Source organism: Telmatherina bonti (genome assembly GCF_933228915.1).
Source record: "Telmatherina bonti genome assembly, chromosome: 22".
Taxonomy (NCBI): Eukaryota; Metazoa; Chordata; class Actinopteri; order Atheriniformes; family Telmatherinidae; genus Telmatherina; species Telmatherina bonti.
Window position 1 is genome coordinate 32,158,427 of NC_136631.1, and position 18,778 is coordinate 32,177,204.

An 18,778-nucleotide genomic window follows, 5' to 3' on the forward strand; every position below is an offset into this window, starting at 1 on the left:
TGCTTTAGCGTTCGCTAAATGTTAGCAACTGTTTGTTTTCGTGTTTTTTTCTTTCCTTCATTCTTCTGTTACAATTTTACTGCACAGTTGCATGATATTTACCTGGAAAGCTTTACACCTGTTACAAACTGTATTTTTATACAATTTATTTAAAAAAGTATAAAAATAATGTTAGCAACTTCAGCTAGCACACCCGCTAAAGTTGCTAACCTCTAGCGTCAGCTAAATGAAGGCATAATTTTTGCTAACGTAAAGAATCGGATTCTGTTGTGACGTTTTTATAGCGCAAAGTAGTTAATTGTCACCGATGTGTATATTCAATTTGAAAACCATAACAAAAAAAAGAAAACCCTAAGAAAAAAAAAAGAATTCTAAATATTTTTATTTGAAGCTTGTGGGTTGGGCCTTGCAAGTTGCATAACGGATTAGCAACTGAGCTAACACCAGGCAGCTAAATGCACTAAAAAGAAAATCTGATTGTTTAAAAAAAAAAAAAAAGGTTTACTTTTACAAGGCAAGTTTAACCTCAACATTTATATTATAAGAGGAGAAGTTTCGCTGTTGTCTGTTAATTTAACAGTGCTGAGTGATAAGCGTTTCGTAACTACAATTAGCTGCTAGCAGTTTTCTGCGTTAGACAACCGGAGTTTAGCCTCGCCGGCTAGGTTTGGGTTAGCATCTTCACCGCTCCACAGACCCCGGGTCATTCCCCACTGTCAGGAGCCATGAGTTCACTTTGACATTTATAATTGTACGTCAGATGCTGTGTTCGTAACACTGCACGGTGTTGCGCTGTTTTGTGCTGCATGTGGAGGCTTGTCACCGCCTGGATACTCACAGTGGTGTGTTTACGTCCCTGACGCTGTGAGATCACCAAGGAAACAGGTGAAATGGGGACAAGTTATCACTAGTCTCTTCACTGTTGTCTTCCATATAAAGCTATGTGCATCTGCACTAGATTTATTTATTTATATATATATATATATATATATATATATATATATATATATATATATATATATATATATATATTACAGACAGGTGTGCTCATATTTATTCATACCCTTTCATTAAAGAAGGGGAAAATAAAACGGCTGCCTGTAAAATAAGTTGAAATTGACTAAAGTAATAATAACTCAAATTTTTATGAAAATCATTACATTATTTTCTAATTCTGGTTCAATAGAAATATTTTTTCGAAAAGCATCCAATTATTATAATATATTATTATTATATTTTGTTGAACAATCCTTTAATGTTTCCGCTCCAGTCAGGTGTTTTCTGTTCCTCTCAGTCAGACTTCTGCACCTGTTGACAGGTATTTTGTCCCACTGTTCAACAGAAAAGTGCTCTAATTTGTCCAGGACCAATTTGGTTGGGTTTTATTTCTTTCTTCAACTCAATTACATGAAAAAACAGTGTTTTATATTACTAAATTATAGTTTTGCAAATATTTAGTTATTATTCCTTTTTTATGTGTCCAGTTATTTGAGTAATTGTTGTAAATTCAGCTTTTTCTTAAATGAAAGGGTATGTATGAATACATATGTGCACAACTGTAATATATATATATATATATATATATATATATATATATATATATATATATATAATATAAACATACATAAAAGATTTCAAAATCAAGTTATCATTTTCTATTCGCAGCATCAAAATTTAATTTTAACTAAAGTAATTGTGAACTCAATGGCATATTATTAGACTTAGATTTAAAGTAATTTCTGTTTATTTGAGACCAAATTCAGTTTGAAATAAGTTTTGTGAGTATTTTTAAATCCTGCTTATTGTTGTTGACAATGTAATAATAGTAACTGTGTAAGCTTTGTGGCTTTTCTGAAGTTTTAGAGTCAAACCTTGCTGCCTTAATCTTTAAAGTTTCGTTTTTTCACATCAGTGAATCATCTGTAAACTTTGAAGCTTCTTATAGCCACCCTTTGTAGATTAACATCTGGTTTTGTTTGTGAAGTGTCATCACGGTGGAGCTCCACAGACGGACGACAATGAAGCGAAGCAGGCATCCCAGCAGCAGTGATGACTCGGACAATGGAAGTAAGCAAAATATTGTTGCTGCTGACTCATTGTGTGCCAAATATAGACGGGAATCAGGCTGGTACAGACCTGCTGGTGAAAATGATGTGAGTTCATACAAATGAAGTGATTGTTATGGGAATCATTCAGTAATTATATGCTGAAGCATATATTGTAGATGTTTAAATTGTCATTTTCACATCCTAAAAATGTCTCTTTGTCGTCAGACTGAGTAAATCTGTTCTTTATGTTCAGGACAGAAACAAAGAAAAAGAAATTGAGGGCAGCAAATGGACAAAGCAAAAGCAAAAGAAGCTTTGCAGTGTGAGAGAGGACAGAGAGTAGGGACAGGAGACGGTTTTGGACCTTTAAACATGTCCAGGCAGGTCAGATAGAAAGGTTCAAATCTGGCCTCAGTGAAAAATTTTTAAAGCCACTGGTTTTATCCTCTGTAAGGTTTCCAGAGTTGGGATCTTTTTATCGAACTGTTCAAAATGTTTGGCTGAGTTATTGATTACATAAAACCTGGTACATGAAAACTAGCTTCATTAGAACGGTTTGAAATTATTTCCTCTTGAGGGATTTTTATCAGGCATCAGGTAAATGATGTGGAGCCAGTTTTGTGCGGTCTGAGTGCCTCGCATGTTGTCATAAACGGTATTTCCCGGCCAATGACTGCTTGCAGTTTTATACTTGAGCAGAAAATGTTCCTCTTTAATAAGTTTGAATATCCAGTACAAGATGATACTTGTACAGAATTTCATTTAGCTTCACACTGGGAAAGAGATGCTGAGAGCCCTAAAAACTGTGGTTTTCTTTCAGGTAACTCAACCTGCTGGTCGCAACATTCATCGCAGCATCGGAGGGGGACGGGCCAAAAACCCTCTGAGGTACGTCTGTTTCTTGGACGTTGGGAAATATCAACAAGTTGATGACCTGTCATATCCCTGTGTGTCCTAGGAGGGGTAAAAGCCTCTAAGTGTGACCTCTTTTTGTTTGTCTTTGTTTTTATGGGTTATAAATTAAAGACTTGCTATCTGAGATTGGCAGTAGAGAGTGAGGCCTTGAGTTGGAAACATTTCTTCTGTTATCTGCCGTACAGTCTGTGGACTTGGTCCCTGCGATCAGCTGTTTACTCGCTTTGAACAGAAACCAATCGGATTAAAGCTAAACAGTCGTGTTTGGCAATGGATCAACCTGATTGGCTGGTTCTTTGCAGCTGCTGCTGCTAATGCTTTGTGTTTTTTATGCTGCATGGTTTAATTTTGATAAGTATCAAAGTAAAAAAAAAAATCACAAACACTTAACATTGTTTTACCAAATAATCCTAATTTTACACACTTGTTGTCTTTGTCACATTTCTAATGTCTGATTCTGATGCAGAGCTGTTGCAGCAGCCAGAAAAGAATATTTTAAAGTATATTTTGGGATGTTTTCTGTAAATCCAGTCAATGTTTGATGTGTGTGGCAGGTTTTCAGGACAGATTTGATCACAGCCATGAAATTGCACGACTCTTATCAGCTGAACCCAGAGGACTACTATGTGCTTGCTGACCCATGGAGGCAGGAGTGGGAGAAGGGGGTCCAGGTTCCCGTCAGCCCCCAGTCCATCCCACAGCCTGTTGCCAGGTCGGTCTTCCGCCTGTTCCAAAGGTTGCCGTCGTCAAATGTTTAAATCTTGGTCCACAAGTTGAGTTGGAAAGTTAAAAGCAGCTTTTCTTGCAGAGTTTTGGCAGAAAAAGGAAAGGAGGTCATGTTCGTCAGGCCGAAGAAGCTGATCCGGACGTCGGGCTCAGAGACACTTGGATACGTGGACATCCAGACGCTGGCAGAGGGGATGTGCCGCTACGACCTGAACGAAGAAGATGTTGCCTGGCTGCAGATCATAAACGGGGAGTTTGCAGAGATGGGTGAGTCTCCAGTCATATGCTCGGACTGTTGTTAACCCTTTCAGTGCTGTAAACATGGAGGTTTTTTTCTCTTTTTTTCAGAAATGTGTCAATATTTTCCTCCTTTCTTCATTAAAAAAAATCTGACAATTATTTTTCATTATTAAAAAAAAAAAAATAAAACTGTGTAATAAGAAAAAACCTAAAAAAAAAAAAAAGAAAAGAATTTTTACCAGATTTTTCTTTATTAACAATTAAAAATGTCCATGAATTGAATTTTTTTACATTACAAAAATGAAATAGAATTTATTTGACATCTTTTCTGACCGTTGTGTTTGTTTGCCTCTTCGGGATCCACGTTGACAAGTGTCTCAGTTGCAGCGCTCAGTAAGGATCTTCCTGCTCCTCTTCATCGGTTTCTTCCTTGATCAGAAGAATCTGAAACATTTAAAGCAGGGGTGTCCAAAGTCTGCCGTCGAGGGCCGCTGTCCTGCAGGTTTTCTATGTATCCCTGTTCCAACACACTTTACGTGCTTTAAATGGATCCAGCAGCTCATGGAGTTCTGCACAATGACTGATTCATTTAAGTCAGGTGTGTTGGAGCAGGGATACATGGAAAACCTGCAGGATTGCAGCCCTTCAGGATCGGAGATCCTAAAGAATCTTCTGTGTTTATAGACAAACTGTTCAGCAGCTTAAGACGGGAAAGTAGTAAATCCTTACTGTAGCAATGCTGGGAAAGGACACTGTCACTTAAAATGTTCCATTCAAATAGCATCTGCTTCCACTGATACACATGGAATAAACAGCATTTTAACCTCACAGGAAAAAAATAAACAATAAAAGAAGAGAGCCAAAACTCGGTGAAAAGATAGAAGTAAGTGTTTTTAAGACATTCTTTCATAACCAAACTGAGAAAAGCTGAAAAGTTTAAGTGTGGGAGGGCCCCTGACTGCAAGGCCACACACAGACATGGTATTACAGCAAAAAAAAAAAAAAAAAAAGACGTCAGTCCCGACACGTTGTTTACTGCTGGGAAATAAAAGATGACAAACATTGCAGGCAGCTGTCTGAGAGGAAGGCAGGAACAATCCAATCCAGTGCAGTAAATACTCAAAAAAAGCAGTTGTTCAACAAAAAATAGGGAAACAAACAATACTGTGAGTCTTAAACATTTAAATATTAGATATGTTGGTCATCTTGAGATGCTCCAGAAATACCTGAAACTCTGATTCTTCCTGAGCTTCTTCTTGCTACAATAAGAGCACCCCCGTCCGAACATCCACAGAGCTTTCCTGTCCCAGCTGCAGCTGCTGAACTTTTCTCCTTTCAGGATTTACTAAATGATTACTAATTAAACCTACAAGATCAAAAAACTATTATTTAAAAAAAAGAAGATTAACTACAGGAAAAACACTGAAACTCAGAAACAGTACTAATACTGACATTTACAACACTATGGTATTATTACAACTCAACTTTATTTCTAAAGCACATGAACACAATGCCAGTTGCACCAAAGAGCTGAACGTAGCAGTAAACATTAAAGATCCGATAATGTGCAGAGGGAAATCAGAAAAATGGAAGTAAAACGATAAAAGAAACATCATTAAAAGTATAGATAAATAAAATAAAAAAAGAGAGAAACCAGAGTCTCATGCTGGTTGGGAGGCAACACGGAGGACGCCGCTAGAATAAAGTTCAGCCTCCTCAACCGTGGAGAGGTAGAAGAAACTCCCAGAAACCTGCAGGTCTGATGAAACTCTCAGCTGCTATAAACAAAGTTTAATGTTTACTGTGTTTTATCAAAACGACGGTTAATTCGTCACACCGAAACTGCTATTTCTAGCATTTCATCTTTTTCTCTTTTAACCCTTTGACATCTCGTCTCCTTAAGTTGTTTTGTGATCCACTTGTATCGCTTCTTCTGCACCCTGCTGTGATGCTTTCACTGTTTTCCGTGAAACTCTTTGACTTGTCTTGTGAATCCCAGAAGAACCACAACACGCTCTGTTTCTGGAAAGATGAGCTTCTCAGCTGAACTTTGCTGTCGGGACGAATAGCAGAGAAGTTGGGTTAGGGTTTCTGTTGCCTGCTGGACGGTTGGATTTAAGCTCTTCTGAGACGTTCAGAAATGAGATATTCTGAAAAGTTAGTTCTGCCATGTGCACAAGACATGCAGAGGTTTTATTAATAGAACGTTTAGTGTCATAAAGACGAAATTAAATATCAACAAGTGAGACGGAGCTGCTGAATATTTTTTTACAAATCAAGGATTCACTCTGACAGGGTGGTTTTCTTCCTGTTTTGGTAAAATAACAGGCAGTGTGTGCAGATAATTTCAAGTCTGATGTCATCGTTGTGGATGTTTGGCACCACTCGTTAGGTTTTGTACAACCCTCCCAAAGATAGAAAGACTTTAATAAATTAGGATGTAGACATAGATTAGGACATAGAAAATAAATAGCATAAATAAATAAATAATAAAATTATAATAAAATAATAAGAATGAAATAAATAGCTAACATAAATTAGGACATAGAAAATAAATAGCATGAATAAATAAATAAATAATAAAATGATTATAAAATAATAATAATAAAATAAATAAATAGCTAACATAAATTAGGACATAGAAAATAAATAGCATGAATAAATAAATAAATAATAAAATGATTATAAAATAATAATAATAATAAAATAAATAAATAGCTAACATAAATTAGGACATAGAAAATAGCATAAATAAATAATAATAAAATGATAATAAAATAATAATAATAGTAATAATAATAATAATAATAATAATTTTAAAAAAGATAAATAAATAAATAGCTAACGTAAATCAGGACATCGAAAGACGATTAAACTTATGACGTGTTTTTACGGCTTTTGCTTCCAGCCTTGCCGCTGCTGGACGAGATCACAATGGAGCAGGTGATGGAGGAGTTTGAGCGCTGCTGCCATGAAAACATGACGCACGCCATGGAGACGGAGGAGGGGCTGGGCATCGAGTACGACGAGGACGTGGTGTGTGACGTCTGCCAGTCGCCGGACGGAGAGGACAACAACGAGATGGTGTTCTGCGATAAGTGCAACATCTGCGTTCACCAGGTCAGCCATCGGCACACATACAGAGACATTACAGGTCACATGTTCCTGCGGATTCACCTGTTGTTGTCTGATGTGTGTCACCAGGCCTGCTACGGCATCCAGAAGGTCCCGAAAGGCAGCTGGCTGTGCCGGATCTGTGCACTCGGCATCTTCCCAAAATGCCAGTTGTGTCCTAAAAAGGGCGGAGCCATGAAGCCCACGCGAAGTGGAACCAAGTGGGTCCACGTCAGCTGTGCCTTGTGGATTCCAGAGGTGCAGATCAGTCCGGCCTCTAAGATTCTGTCAAGTTGCTTTCGTTAAGGAGTGTTTGAAAACGTTTGTGGTGTTGTGTTTCTTATCTGCTGTGCAGGTGAGCATCGGTAATCCAGAGAAGATGGAGCCGATCACTAACGTGTCCCACATTCCCAGCAACAGATGGGCTCTGATCTGCTGCCTGTGCAAAGAGAAGACGGGAGCTTGTATACAGGTAGATGCACGAGGCGAAGTCTGACCAGTATGTTGGAGAGTGGCGGTACTGTCAGGGATTATCCGTGACGAGACGCAGCGTCACTGTCAGGGATTATCCGTGACGAGACGCAGCGTCACTGTCAGGGATTATCCGTTACGAGGCGCAGCGTCACTGTCAGGGATTATCCGTTACGAGACGCAGCGTCACTGTCAGGGATTATCCGTTACGAGACGCAGCGTCACTGTCAGGGATTATCCGTTACGAGGCGCAGCGTCACTGTCAGGGATTATCCGTTACGAGACGCAGCGTCACTGTCAGGGATTATCCGTTACGAGGCGCAGCGTTACTGTCAGGGATTATCCGTTACGAGGCGCAGCGTTACTGTCAGGGATTATCCGTTACGAGACGCAGCGTCACTGTCAGGGATTATCCGTTACGAGACGCAGCGTCACTGTCAGGGATTATCCGTTACGAGGCGCAGCGTCACTGTCAGGGATTATCCGTGACGAGACGCAGCGTCACTGTCAGGGATTATCCGTTACGAGGCGCAGCGTCACTGTCAGGGATTATCCGTGACGAGACGCAGCGTCACTGTCAGGGATTATCCGTTACGAGACGCAGCGTTACTGTCAGGGATTATCCGTGACGAGACGCAGCGTCACTGTCAGGGATTATCCGTGACGAGACGCAGCGTCACTGTCAGGGATTATCCGTGACGAGGCGCAGCGTCACTGTCAGGGATTATCCGTTACGAGACGCAGCGTCACTGTCAGGGATTATCCGTTACGAGGCGCAGCGTCACTGTCAGGGATTATCCGTGACGAGACGCAGCGTCACTGTCAGGGATTATCCGTTACGAGGCGCAGCGTCACTGTCAGGGATTATCCGTGACGAGACGCAGCGTCACTGTCAGGGATTATCCGTTACGAGACGCAGCGTTACTGTCAGGGATTATCCGTGACGAGACGCAGCGTCACTGTCAGGGATTATCCGTGACGAGGCGCAGCGTCACTGTCAGGGATTATCCGTTACGAGACGCAGCGTCACTGTCAGGGATTATCCGTTACGAGACGCAGCGTCACTGTCAGGGATTATCCGTTACGAGACGCAGCGTCACTGTCAGGGATTATCCGTGACGAGACGCGGTTTTATGCGCGGGAAACAGACATGTTGATAGCTCTGCATAAAAATGTGAATTCATAGCTGATAGGTGGGATTAAATCTGTGTATTTTAGTTTACATGAAGATTTATGTTAGTGACATTGTAAAGCACTACGGATGACATGATTGGAAATATTCCTGTCACAGAAATAATCACAATTATAATGTTCAAATATTTCCCAACATTTTTTATGGATGTTTAGGTTTTTATTATTTCTGTCTTTTAAAGACATTACAGAACTTTTACCATTTTCCCGTCACAACGGCTAATCCAGCATCCAAGATGCATCATACCTGACCTGTTCGCTCTCTCCATCCAGTAAAAAACGATATTACGACGACTCTTGTTTCGTCTCTTTCTCTCTTTTCATCTTCCTGCGTTTCTTTGCTGAATCAGCGACGCTGCCTGTTCAAAACAGCCAGTTTCTTATTATTCCGTCAAGCGAAACGTCGCTACATGTCCCGAATGTTAAAGCTGTATCGTGTCGGTTTCTCAGCCTCGGGATGTTGCTGAGCAGCAGCAGCAGCTCTAGAAATGCACATGATGGATGTGTCATCGAACAAGTCTGGAGCTGGAAGATCAGAAAGTATTATATGGGGCCTTAATGCGAACATGAGAAATAATATAGAAAGAAAGTAAAGAAAATACAACTGGATCCCTTCTGCTCTGTGAATAAGACATAAATCCTGCGTATTAAATCTGGATTTCTATCAGAGAAAACATGAGGAAGACAAGAGGACCTCCATCCGGACCGGCCAGCCTTCTTCATGGAAACTACTTTATAAAAACGTTTGAAACATTTATTATGAACCCAGTCAGAGAATTTAGAAACAGGAAAAAACAAAACAGCATTTAGCTGGACTTCCAGCTTTCTGTCAGCAGAACAGCGGCTGTTTGACACATAATACTGGAACAACACGTGTATGGAGTTCATGTGTTTTTATTTAGCTAAAAAGACAAGAACTTCACGCCGAAGCAGTCAGTGTTCAGTGGACACTTGTCATGCTGTGCTGAGAGTCCACGCCGAGTTGTACACAACTAAATACCATTTCATTTGCACGTTATGTTGGGTAAACATGAGCGTTTGTCCCAGTTTAGCTCCACTGCAGCAGGTGAAATGTGTTTCCTCCAGCTGGTTCAGGTCCTGCTTTACAGGCTGACGAGCCGGCCTGCACGGTGACACCTCGGTGATTTACTCTATAAACCCAAAACTCTGTTTGTTTGGAGGGAATAACTCTTCCTCTGTCATACGTTCCTACTCCAACACGCCGCTTCTGGAGGAGAGAAAGAATGAAAACAAGTTCAGAAGTTAAAACACGCTTTGCTTTCCGAGCGCGAGCAGCGCTGCTCTGACGACGCGATGTCTTCGTGACATCGAAGGATATTTATAATGAACGGATTGTGGTGTTTGATGCCACGGTTACCTGTGAAATGAAGTAAAGGTGACGTCGCGAACCAGGACAGATTTATGACACGTTATGCTGGAAACAGAGAGGCGGATTTATAAGATATGGATTTGTCATTTTTTAAGTTGTTTATTTAGTTGTCATTTATTTCTCACATGTGGAACAAATTTAACACAAAACAGGCTGTACACAGCCGGGATGGGGAATCGAATCGAAAACATCTGGATTTTTTTCTTCACCATTTTAAAATTAATATTTTTGTTTAAAAAAAATCAATTTTCTTTTTTTAATAAATAAAAATAGTTTAAAAAATCTTTTGCCATTTTTTATTGTTTTTATTGATCTTTTTACGTCTTTTGGGGACGTTAGCAGCAGAAAGATGGTCTGGCTACTGTGTTCGTTCCTCACTGAAATGAAAAAAAAGTTTTTTACCTTTTTTTTCCTTTTTAATCTTAATCTTAATAAACACAAATCAGCAATATCAAAGAATCGCAGTTTAAACCGGAACAAAGTGACGAATCGTGTCGTTACAGCTCTGGTAAACGCAGCAGATGAGCCGCAGCGCAGCACATGTTGCAGTAAAAGTAGTTCTGGTCGTTAAAAACGTTGATCTGGAGGAAATTCTTTTTATTTTTCTCTATAAATTATCTGATGCAGATTCATCTGGCCTCACAGATGGGTGTGTGTTGTGTTATTGTGCAGAAAAACCAGATTTTCTTGCATGATGTCTCAGATTCAGACATGTCCTGTTGTGTTTGCTTGCTAGTGCTCAGCAAAAAACTGCCGGACTGCCTTCCACGTGACGTGCGGCCTCCACGCCGGCCTCGAGATGAACACCATCCTCACGGAGGACGACGAGGTCAAGTTCAAGTCGTACTGCCCCAAACACTCCGGGCTGGAAGGCACCGAGTCAAAGGAGCGGGACTCGGGAGACGAGGAGGAGAAGGACAGCGTCGGAGACAAGAAGGGGAGGAGGAAAGGCAGGATGAGAGCGGAGGAGGACTTCTCTTCATCCTCCCGCGTTGCTTTTCAGCTCATCGACAAATCGCCCAGCAGTCAGGAGAAGAGGGTCAACCTCCGCAAGCTGAAGCTGCAGGAGATGGAGGAGTTGTTCTTCCAGTTTGTGGAGGTGGAGGAGGTGGCGGGTAACCTGAAGCTGCCTCCAGAGGTGGTGGACTTTCTCTACCAGTACTGGAAACTGAAGCGCAAAGCCAACTTCAACCAGCCGCTGCTCACGCCCAAGAAGGATGAGGAGGAGAGCCTGGCTCGCCGCGAGCAGGAGGTCCTGCTGCGCCGCCTGCAGCTCTTCACCCACCTCCGGCAGGACCTGGAGAGGGTAGGTGTCCGCTTCTCCTGGAGGAAGTCGGGGAGCAGTGGGAGCGTGAGGAGGAGGAGAGAGAGGCGGCCGGCTGGCCGGAGATCCAGCTGAGTCACATTAAATAAACTCTGCTGTACGAAGAGATCAGATTTAAAAAGATCATTTCCAGGTTTACTTTCCAAACTTCACACTGCAGGTTTCATCACCAGGTTACACACAGAAACACGACAAGACACCAGCGGGATGAGTTACGGGTCGCTTCAGACACCTTTAACTACATTATCAGCGTTTTAATCTCATCAGAAACACGTAGAAGTCTGAGCTGAGGTTCCTCCTCCAGCTTCAGCTCCTCACGCTGCAGAGAGATCAGAGTCTGACTGCAGCTTGACAGATTTTTTACTGGGAGGAAACCATCAGCCCTGCCACTCTGTCACAGATCAAGCCGTAGAGTCGGACCAAAGTGAGTCTGAAGGTCATGAGATGGTGAATTCACGACAGATAATCCATTTAAACCAACACAGAATGCTGTTTATGGGAGCGATAAGGTCTCCAAGTACCGATTTTAAGTCCCCAAAGCTGATGCGACTTGAGACTTGTGCAGGTTTATTTAACCCTCCTATTAAGTTGAAAAAAAAATCCCATTGATTATGTTGTGGGTCATTTTGACCCACTCTGTGTAAATCTACTAACAACATTAAAAAAATCCAGTTCAACCAATAACAACTTTTTTCAGATTATGTAAACGTTTAGAAAAGAGAAATTCAATATAATCTATTAACTAGAACACCATATTTAAGAACTATTTTAGTTTTTTCCCTCTACAAACACTTCTAACTTGCCCCATTTTCTCTGGTGTTCTCAGTTTGAACATTTCCAATGTCCTCCAGATGATGGACAGACTAACTGTGTTTTCTGCAGATGTAATTCTTCCAAGTTCTGACTGTAACAAACATTTAGCTTTCTCTTTAGAAGTTCATCTCCAAGTAGGATGTAAAGAAGTTATCACATGTGATGTTGTGCACCTCCAGGTGGCTTTCCAGTGTAAACTTACATATTTTATGCATAGCTGGATTTTGAATCACAGTCTATCCATATTTTTAAGCCGTACTTGGCAGGATTGTGGGAAAGGACAGCACCGCCTGAATGAAACAAGGCGCTCATCAACAGTAACATGCAAACCAAGATTGTTCAATAAGGTAGAATTTCAACTCATTTCTCCTGAACATCTGATCGCAGCTAGCTTGTCTCTGTCATGTCAATTCGCTCTGGTGTCGCGGTTGTCAAACCAGACGACTCGAGATTTTATGTCAAATATCTCCAGAGACATTATGCTGCAAAGATCTTAGTTCCACAGACTTACAGTACAGTTTATCCCATTCATACACACAGTGTCTGTGTATGAATGTCTATTCTAAAGCATTAAAAACATAAATAAGCAATCAAATTTAAGTACATTTAAGAGACTTTTTTTTTTTTTACTCTAATCAACGACTTACCTACACTGAAGTGTCTGGGTCAAAATGACCCATAACATAATCTTTGTATACAAACACTGCACAGATGTTTGACGACACATCAAAGTCTCCAAAAGTTCATGAAGAGGTAACGCTGCCGTTGCTCCTCAGGTCCGTAACCTGACGTACATGGTGACCCGGAGGGAGAAGATGAAGCGCTCGCTGTGGAGAGTCCAGGAGCAGATCTTCCAGCACCAAGTCCGGCTGCTCGACCACGAGCTGCTCAGCGGTGAGTAACGAGCAAGACGGGCTCGTCTGTGGCCACACATGTCCTGAAGCTTCTCCTCCTCCTGTGTGTTGCAGGGGATCCTTCAGCAAAGGACCTGGAGAAGCTCCTCTCTCCTGGCTGGTTATCCTCTCAGGGCTCCCAGCGCGGCTCCTCCTGGAGCCAGTCTGGACTGAAAACCAAACGCGGCTCGCTGAAGCGGGAAAGGAGGAAAAGCCAGCCAGACTCGTCGCACACTCATAAGAAGGACAATCAGAGCAAGCTGGAGATGAAGGAGAGCAAAAGCTCCCGAACAAAAGAGGCCGCCGTGTCCGCGGAGCCCACAGAAGATGCCAAAAGCCACAAGTCGGACCCGAGCCAGGAGGCGCCGCTCACGAAGCCGCAGAAGCCAGAAGTCGCCCCGGAAACCGTCAAACTACACAAACCTGAAGGCAGGAAAGGGCCGAGGAAGGAGGCTCCGGGACCAGAGCAGGAGGAGAGAGGGCGCAAGAGGAGGAGCGACGTGGTAGAGAGCCTCCCCTGCCAGCTGAAGAACAAGTTTGGCCCCAAACATCTGGAGAAGACGGTGTCCATCCGGCTGGTGGACATCAGGAACTCTGAGTCAGACGAATATTTCCTCAGTGAAGGAATGACCAAAAGAAACGGCGTCTCCCTGGACGCCACGCCCAACACTAAGTTCAGCAGCGATGGCTGGCTGAGAAAAGCCCCCAGCAGCAGCCCCCACATCCCCAACGGACCTGCCGCCGGACCCCTGAGAAGCTGGGGGAAGTTCCGCATCCCCAGGAGGAGCGAGAAGCCCCCCGCCGCAACTGTGAGGACGCAGGAGGAGGCGGAGCAACACAAGCCGCTGCTCAGATCTCTGACCAACACGCCGGACCCGTCGTACCCCAGGACCCGACACCGCGCCGGGACGGAGAACTCCGGCTATGCCTCCGACTCCAAACCCAGCGACGGCGAGCTGGAGCCCTGCTTGAAACGGTGCCACTCCCACGAGCTGAGAGGCGACTCGTCCCTCGGGCGCCGCTACGGCTCCAACATCATCCGGCGAGGCGTGCTGGCCTCCTGATGGTGGAGCAGCACTTGGAATAAACTGCACTGCGTGTTTGTCGCTCTTTGTACCTTTATTTTTCATGAGAAATCCTTAAAGATGGCTAGAAATAAAAAACCAGAGCTGATATTTATTTTTTATTTGTAACATAATGTAAAACTGGGAAATATTTCTTTATTTTCAGCTAGTTTTTATTTTTTATTTCCCTCAAAGTAGAAAGATGTCAAGTTGCCACTTAAATGCTTGCTCCTATATTTACAAGCAAAAAGCATCGGCTCGGTGGAGATGCCGCCGCTTGGGACCATAAGCTCACAATGTAACTTGTGTTTAGTGTTAAAGTCGGCCGCGAGAAAGTTGCACATAGTTTAAAACAAACAAACATCCGCTTAAACAGATAATCTTGGAGCCAAACAGGAAGTTAAACTGCCCTTTTATCGCTTCGTGTCCGCGTCAGGCTGTTGCCATGGAAACATGAACTGGGAATCTGCAAACAAGAAGTTTTTCTTGTCATCAGCACTTAGGTGTAATTGAACTGCGATCATATCCATCATGTGCCTAACTTTTATTTGAAGCGTTTGCACTACGAGAGGATGGCACAGGTGTGAGGTATGAGAAGTTATTTTTTACACTGAAAACATGCGTTTTGTACCCTCGGCCGCTGCTCTACTACTGTTATGCAAAATGAAATTTTGGGGTTGTCTTAAAGAGGAATAAAAAACTCTGAAGATGGAAGTTTTATTTTTGTCTGATTAATCCAAACATGCAAAATGTTTCTAGATCTTGTTCGTTTTGTTCTTTTAAGCAACATTGGGTGTAAATAAAAGCAGCTCAGACGGTGCAGAAGTGGGATTTAGCGATGGAAGAGTTCTTATTAATACAAAGACACAAACTAAGCTTGCAGATTCTTTGCTAATCTGAGTTTAAACGAATCAGATATGCTGAAAATGTAGACGGCAGCAGGTCACGTAGTCTGTTTTAGTCTCAAACTTCCTCCAACAAACACTTTTAATAGAAATTTTATCAGGAAATGTTTTCAAATCATCCGTCCTGCGCTGTGAATTTATCCAGTTTTAGTTCATTTAAAAGAAAACCAGAAATGTTTTGCATCTGATTACAGAATTGATGTGAAGCTGATTGTAACCTGATCAGTTGGCCAATCAGCTTCCAGTATTTCTGTTGTCACAGCAACGTTTAAACATGGAAGATGAATTTTAAACTGGGAATTTTTCCCTTTTTCTTCCCTTCTCTGGTGTGAAAGATCCAACAAGGTGTTGGAAACATTCCTCGTTGATTTGGCTCCATGTTGACATGAAGCATCAGTTGCTGCACATCCATGATGGATCCCATTAGAGTCCCAATACGGGCCCCCCAAGACCACATGGGGTCCACGAGGTTTTGACTCGACAAAGCTGGTGATGATTAGAATTAAAGCCACTGATATGAGTTGATATTTTATCATTTGAATGTTTTGTCCACATGGAAACTTTTTTTTTTAACCTGCTTACTTGGTGGACCTCCAGCCAGTTAAAACTGGTGGACCGACATGAACACATCAGATAATCTACACACACACACACATATATATATATATATATATATATATATATATATGTATATAAAAGTTAGGGACATTCAGCTTTTGGGTGAAATTTCACAACAAGCCTAAAATGCATTCAAACCTGTACAGGTGAACTTAATGTGATCTTCTCTAAGCTTTTAAATGCACATGTCCAACTGTTAAATGTTTCAATAAATTTTGCACAAGTTGCTGTTCTCTAACAAGGAGCTTAACGGCAAAAATCACGGCAGGTGTATGATCCTTGAATTGACCAATATATATATATATATATATATATATATATATATATATATATACACACATATGTATATATATATACACACTACTCACAAAACGTTAGGGATATTTGCCTTTCAGGTGAAATTTATGGAAAATGCAATATGTTCATGCTACAGTGATATAATAGAATGATGGTCTGGCTGCTGGGTTGTGTTTTCCTCACTGAAATAAAGAAAAATGATGAGCAATTTTTTTTATTTTAATCTACAAAAATCAGCAATATCGAAGAATTGTGGGAATCGCAATTTAAATCAAATCGGGACTAAAGTATATTGTCAAAGCCCTTACACACACACACACACACACACACACACACACACACATATATATATATATATATATATATATATATATATATATATATATATATATATAATGTAAAAGACTATTTCCATTTTCTGCTGCTTTTCTATCCAGACATTCTGGTTCTGGTCCGGACAGCTGCTGCTTACTGGATGTTTTCTTCTCTGGAAACCCTGCAGAAGCCTGAACATGGTTGTTTGTCTGCATATTTCACAAACTGCTGATCTGCTGCTGTTTAATGATCAGTCATTAAATCCATCTTCCTCATTCAGATTCACCACTTCATCTAGTCATCTTCAACATGTCCACATGAGCTGCTGTGTGATTAGTAGGGAAAGGAGAAAATAATTTGGATTTTTTGTTTTACAATTTTTAAATAATTTTGTTGTCTATTCTAATAGTTTCTCTGTTTAGAAGTCAGATGGAGACGTTACATCTTTTCTCCAGCAGGGGGCGACATGACGCTAAAGAGACTAATATTCATTCACAGGTTCTGAACCAATAAACTCACAAAGTATTGATCCTGTTTTATTGTACATTATTTATAGTCTGTCACAGATATTACTTTATTCTTTTTTCATTTTATTTATATCTAGTTATGGTTAGGTACTGAACTGAATGATTTTTTGTCATTTTGTTCAATGAATGTTAATTTAAATAAAGCATTAAAACAAAGAAAACTGACAACCTGCAGAATTGCAGATAAATCCTCCACCGTCACAGTTTGGGTCAAAAGTCTGGACAAATTTAGGATTTTTCTGCTTTGAAAGGAGCAAAAAGAATTTCAAACAGCTGCTTCAGATATATTGCTGCTGAATAAATAAAAAACTGCGTTTATAGTTTAATTTGGGAAATCAGGCTCCTGATATAGTCTGTAAAACTGGTCATCATAAAACTTTTTCACATAGTCTAGTGTTTAAAAAGCAAACTAAATATCAGTAATACTGAGGAAACGCAATTTAAATCTAATCGTCCCAGCCTGACTGATCAGTTTAGATGTGTGTAAAGAATCAGGTGGACATAAGATGTGTGTGTAAAATCAAACCACTTCATCAGATAAACCCAAATAAAATCTCTGCTCAGACCTTGTAGGCAATCTGATACTTGTCTTCACCTGCAAACGGATGCCAGAAGAGTTAACTTGTGCATTTCAGATGGTAATAAATGTTAAAAATTAAAAAAAAAATTGTTCATGCAGAGAAAACAACTGAATGTGTTCACTGCATCATCTCATTGTTGTAGGATGGAGATCCAACACATGGACCCAAAGGACTGACTGTTCCTGAACCTGGATTTCCCCTCCAGGATGGATAGTTTACCTAAACATAAATAGTTCCGGATAAAAAGCCTGAATGCGCCGCGAGGAGAAAAGATTTTCTTCTGAAACTTGTAAGATTCATCATCTTACAGGAAGCAAAACATTAAATCCTGACGGCAGAAGTTTAAAGGCTCAACTAAAATCATTTCCCTCATGTACTGGGACCAGTAGACGGGACTGGGTTGATCAGGTTTTATATTTTTAACCAGTTAAGGTTTAAAAAAAAAAGAAAAAAAAAAAAAAAAGAAAACATCTTTGTAAACAGGCAGATTCGAGCCCTTAAATCCTGGAAAATGAAGACAAAAAAGTGTCATTTAAATGAATCAAAGCTGAATTTGTTGTTTGAACAGCAGTCAAAATAAAATTAAAACAGAAAAATCACATCAAAATAGACTAAAATTTCCAGGTCAAGTCATAAAAGATAAACAACAAACAATACAAAAAAACATTTTTTATTTAAAAATTAAAAAAAAAAAGCCAACAGATGGATGTTTAACCACTTTATTGCACGATTCAGCTGACGTGAGATCCTGCACAAAGTGTTTCTGAACTGCATAAAGAAAAAAAAACATGGCAAGAAATGGTGTATTTACAATAGATGCATCACTATGACCACTTATACATTATGTACACATTAGTCTCCGCTTTGCTAGGACAGCAGTTACAGAATCAAACAGCTACGTGCACGAGACTCTTCCGCTCTACGAGGAATTACAGTGCTTACAAAATAAACCCACAACTGGCTGGACTACATTCACTCCACAAGGTTAGGATGAAGAAACTTACGTAGAAATATAAAAAAATGTCCTAAGAGACGCGTGGAAGAGCCACAGAGGAATAAAGGAAGGAAAAAAAGGTGCGAGGGGGAGAAAGGAAGACGTGTGCAGCTTTACACATCGTACGGTTTAAGACAACGAAACCTGTTCAATGCCCAAAAGAAACAACCTCCCAGACGGGTCACATGACCTCTAACGTGCACATTTTCATCACAGTGGTTAAAAAGCTCATCGGCTCAGCTTAGTGTCACCAGCCTGGAAGTCATCAGCTGCATCGTCACCTCCGTTTGTTCCTCTAAAGCCGCCGGTTTTCAGCTTTCTTGTAGTGAAACACCGCCGTTCGTTTGTCCGG

General features: G+C 41.0%; 1 protein-coding gene across 1 annotated transcript in view; it reads left to right on the top strand.

The window, feature by feature from the left end:
* jade1 (jade family PHD finger 1) overlaps positions 1–14,904 on the top strand; it is a 16,367-nt gene extending 1,463 nt beyond the window's left edge. Inside the window, exons 3-12 of the mRNA XM_079262150.1 lie at positions 1,985–2,067; positions 2,869–2,936; positions 3,518–3,675; positions 3,772–3,956; positions 6,838–7,049; positions 7,134–7,301; positions 7,399–7,515; positions 10,832–11,401; positions 13,009–13,126; positions 13,201–14,904. Coding sequence (XP_079118276.1) covers positions 1,985–2,067; positions 2,869–2,936; positions 3,518–3,675; positions 3,772–3,956; positions 6,838–7,049; positions 7,134–7,301; positions 7,399–7,515; positions 10,832–11,401; positions 13,009–13,126; positions 13,201–14,189 — 2,668 coding nt within the window. The 3' untranslated portion in view covers positions 14,190–14,904. The remainder of the gene's footprint in view (positions 1–1,984; positions 2,068–2,868; positions 2,937–3,517; positions 3,676–3,771; positions 3,957–6,837; positions 7,050–7,133; positions 7,302–7,398; positions 7,516–10,831; positions 11,402–13,008; positions 13,127–13,200) is intronic.
* Positions 14,905–18,778: the final 3,874 nt, after the last annotated feature.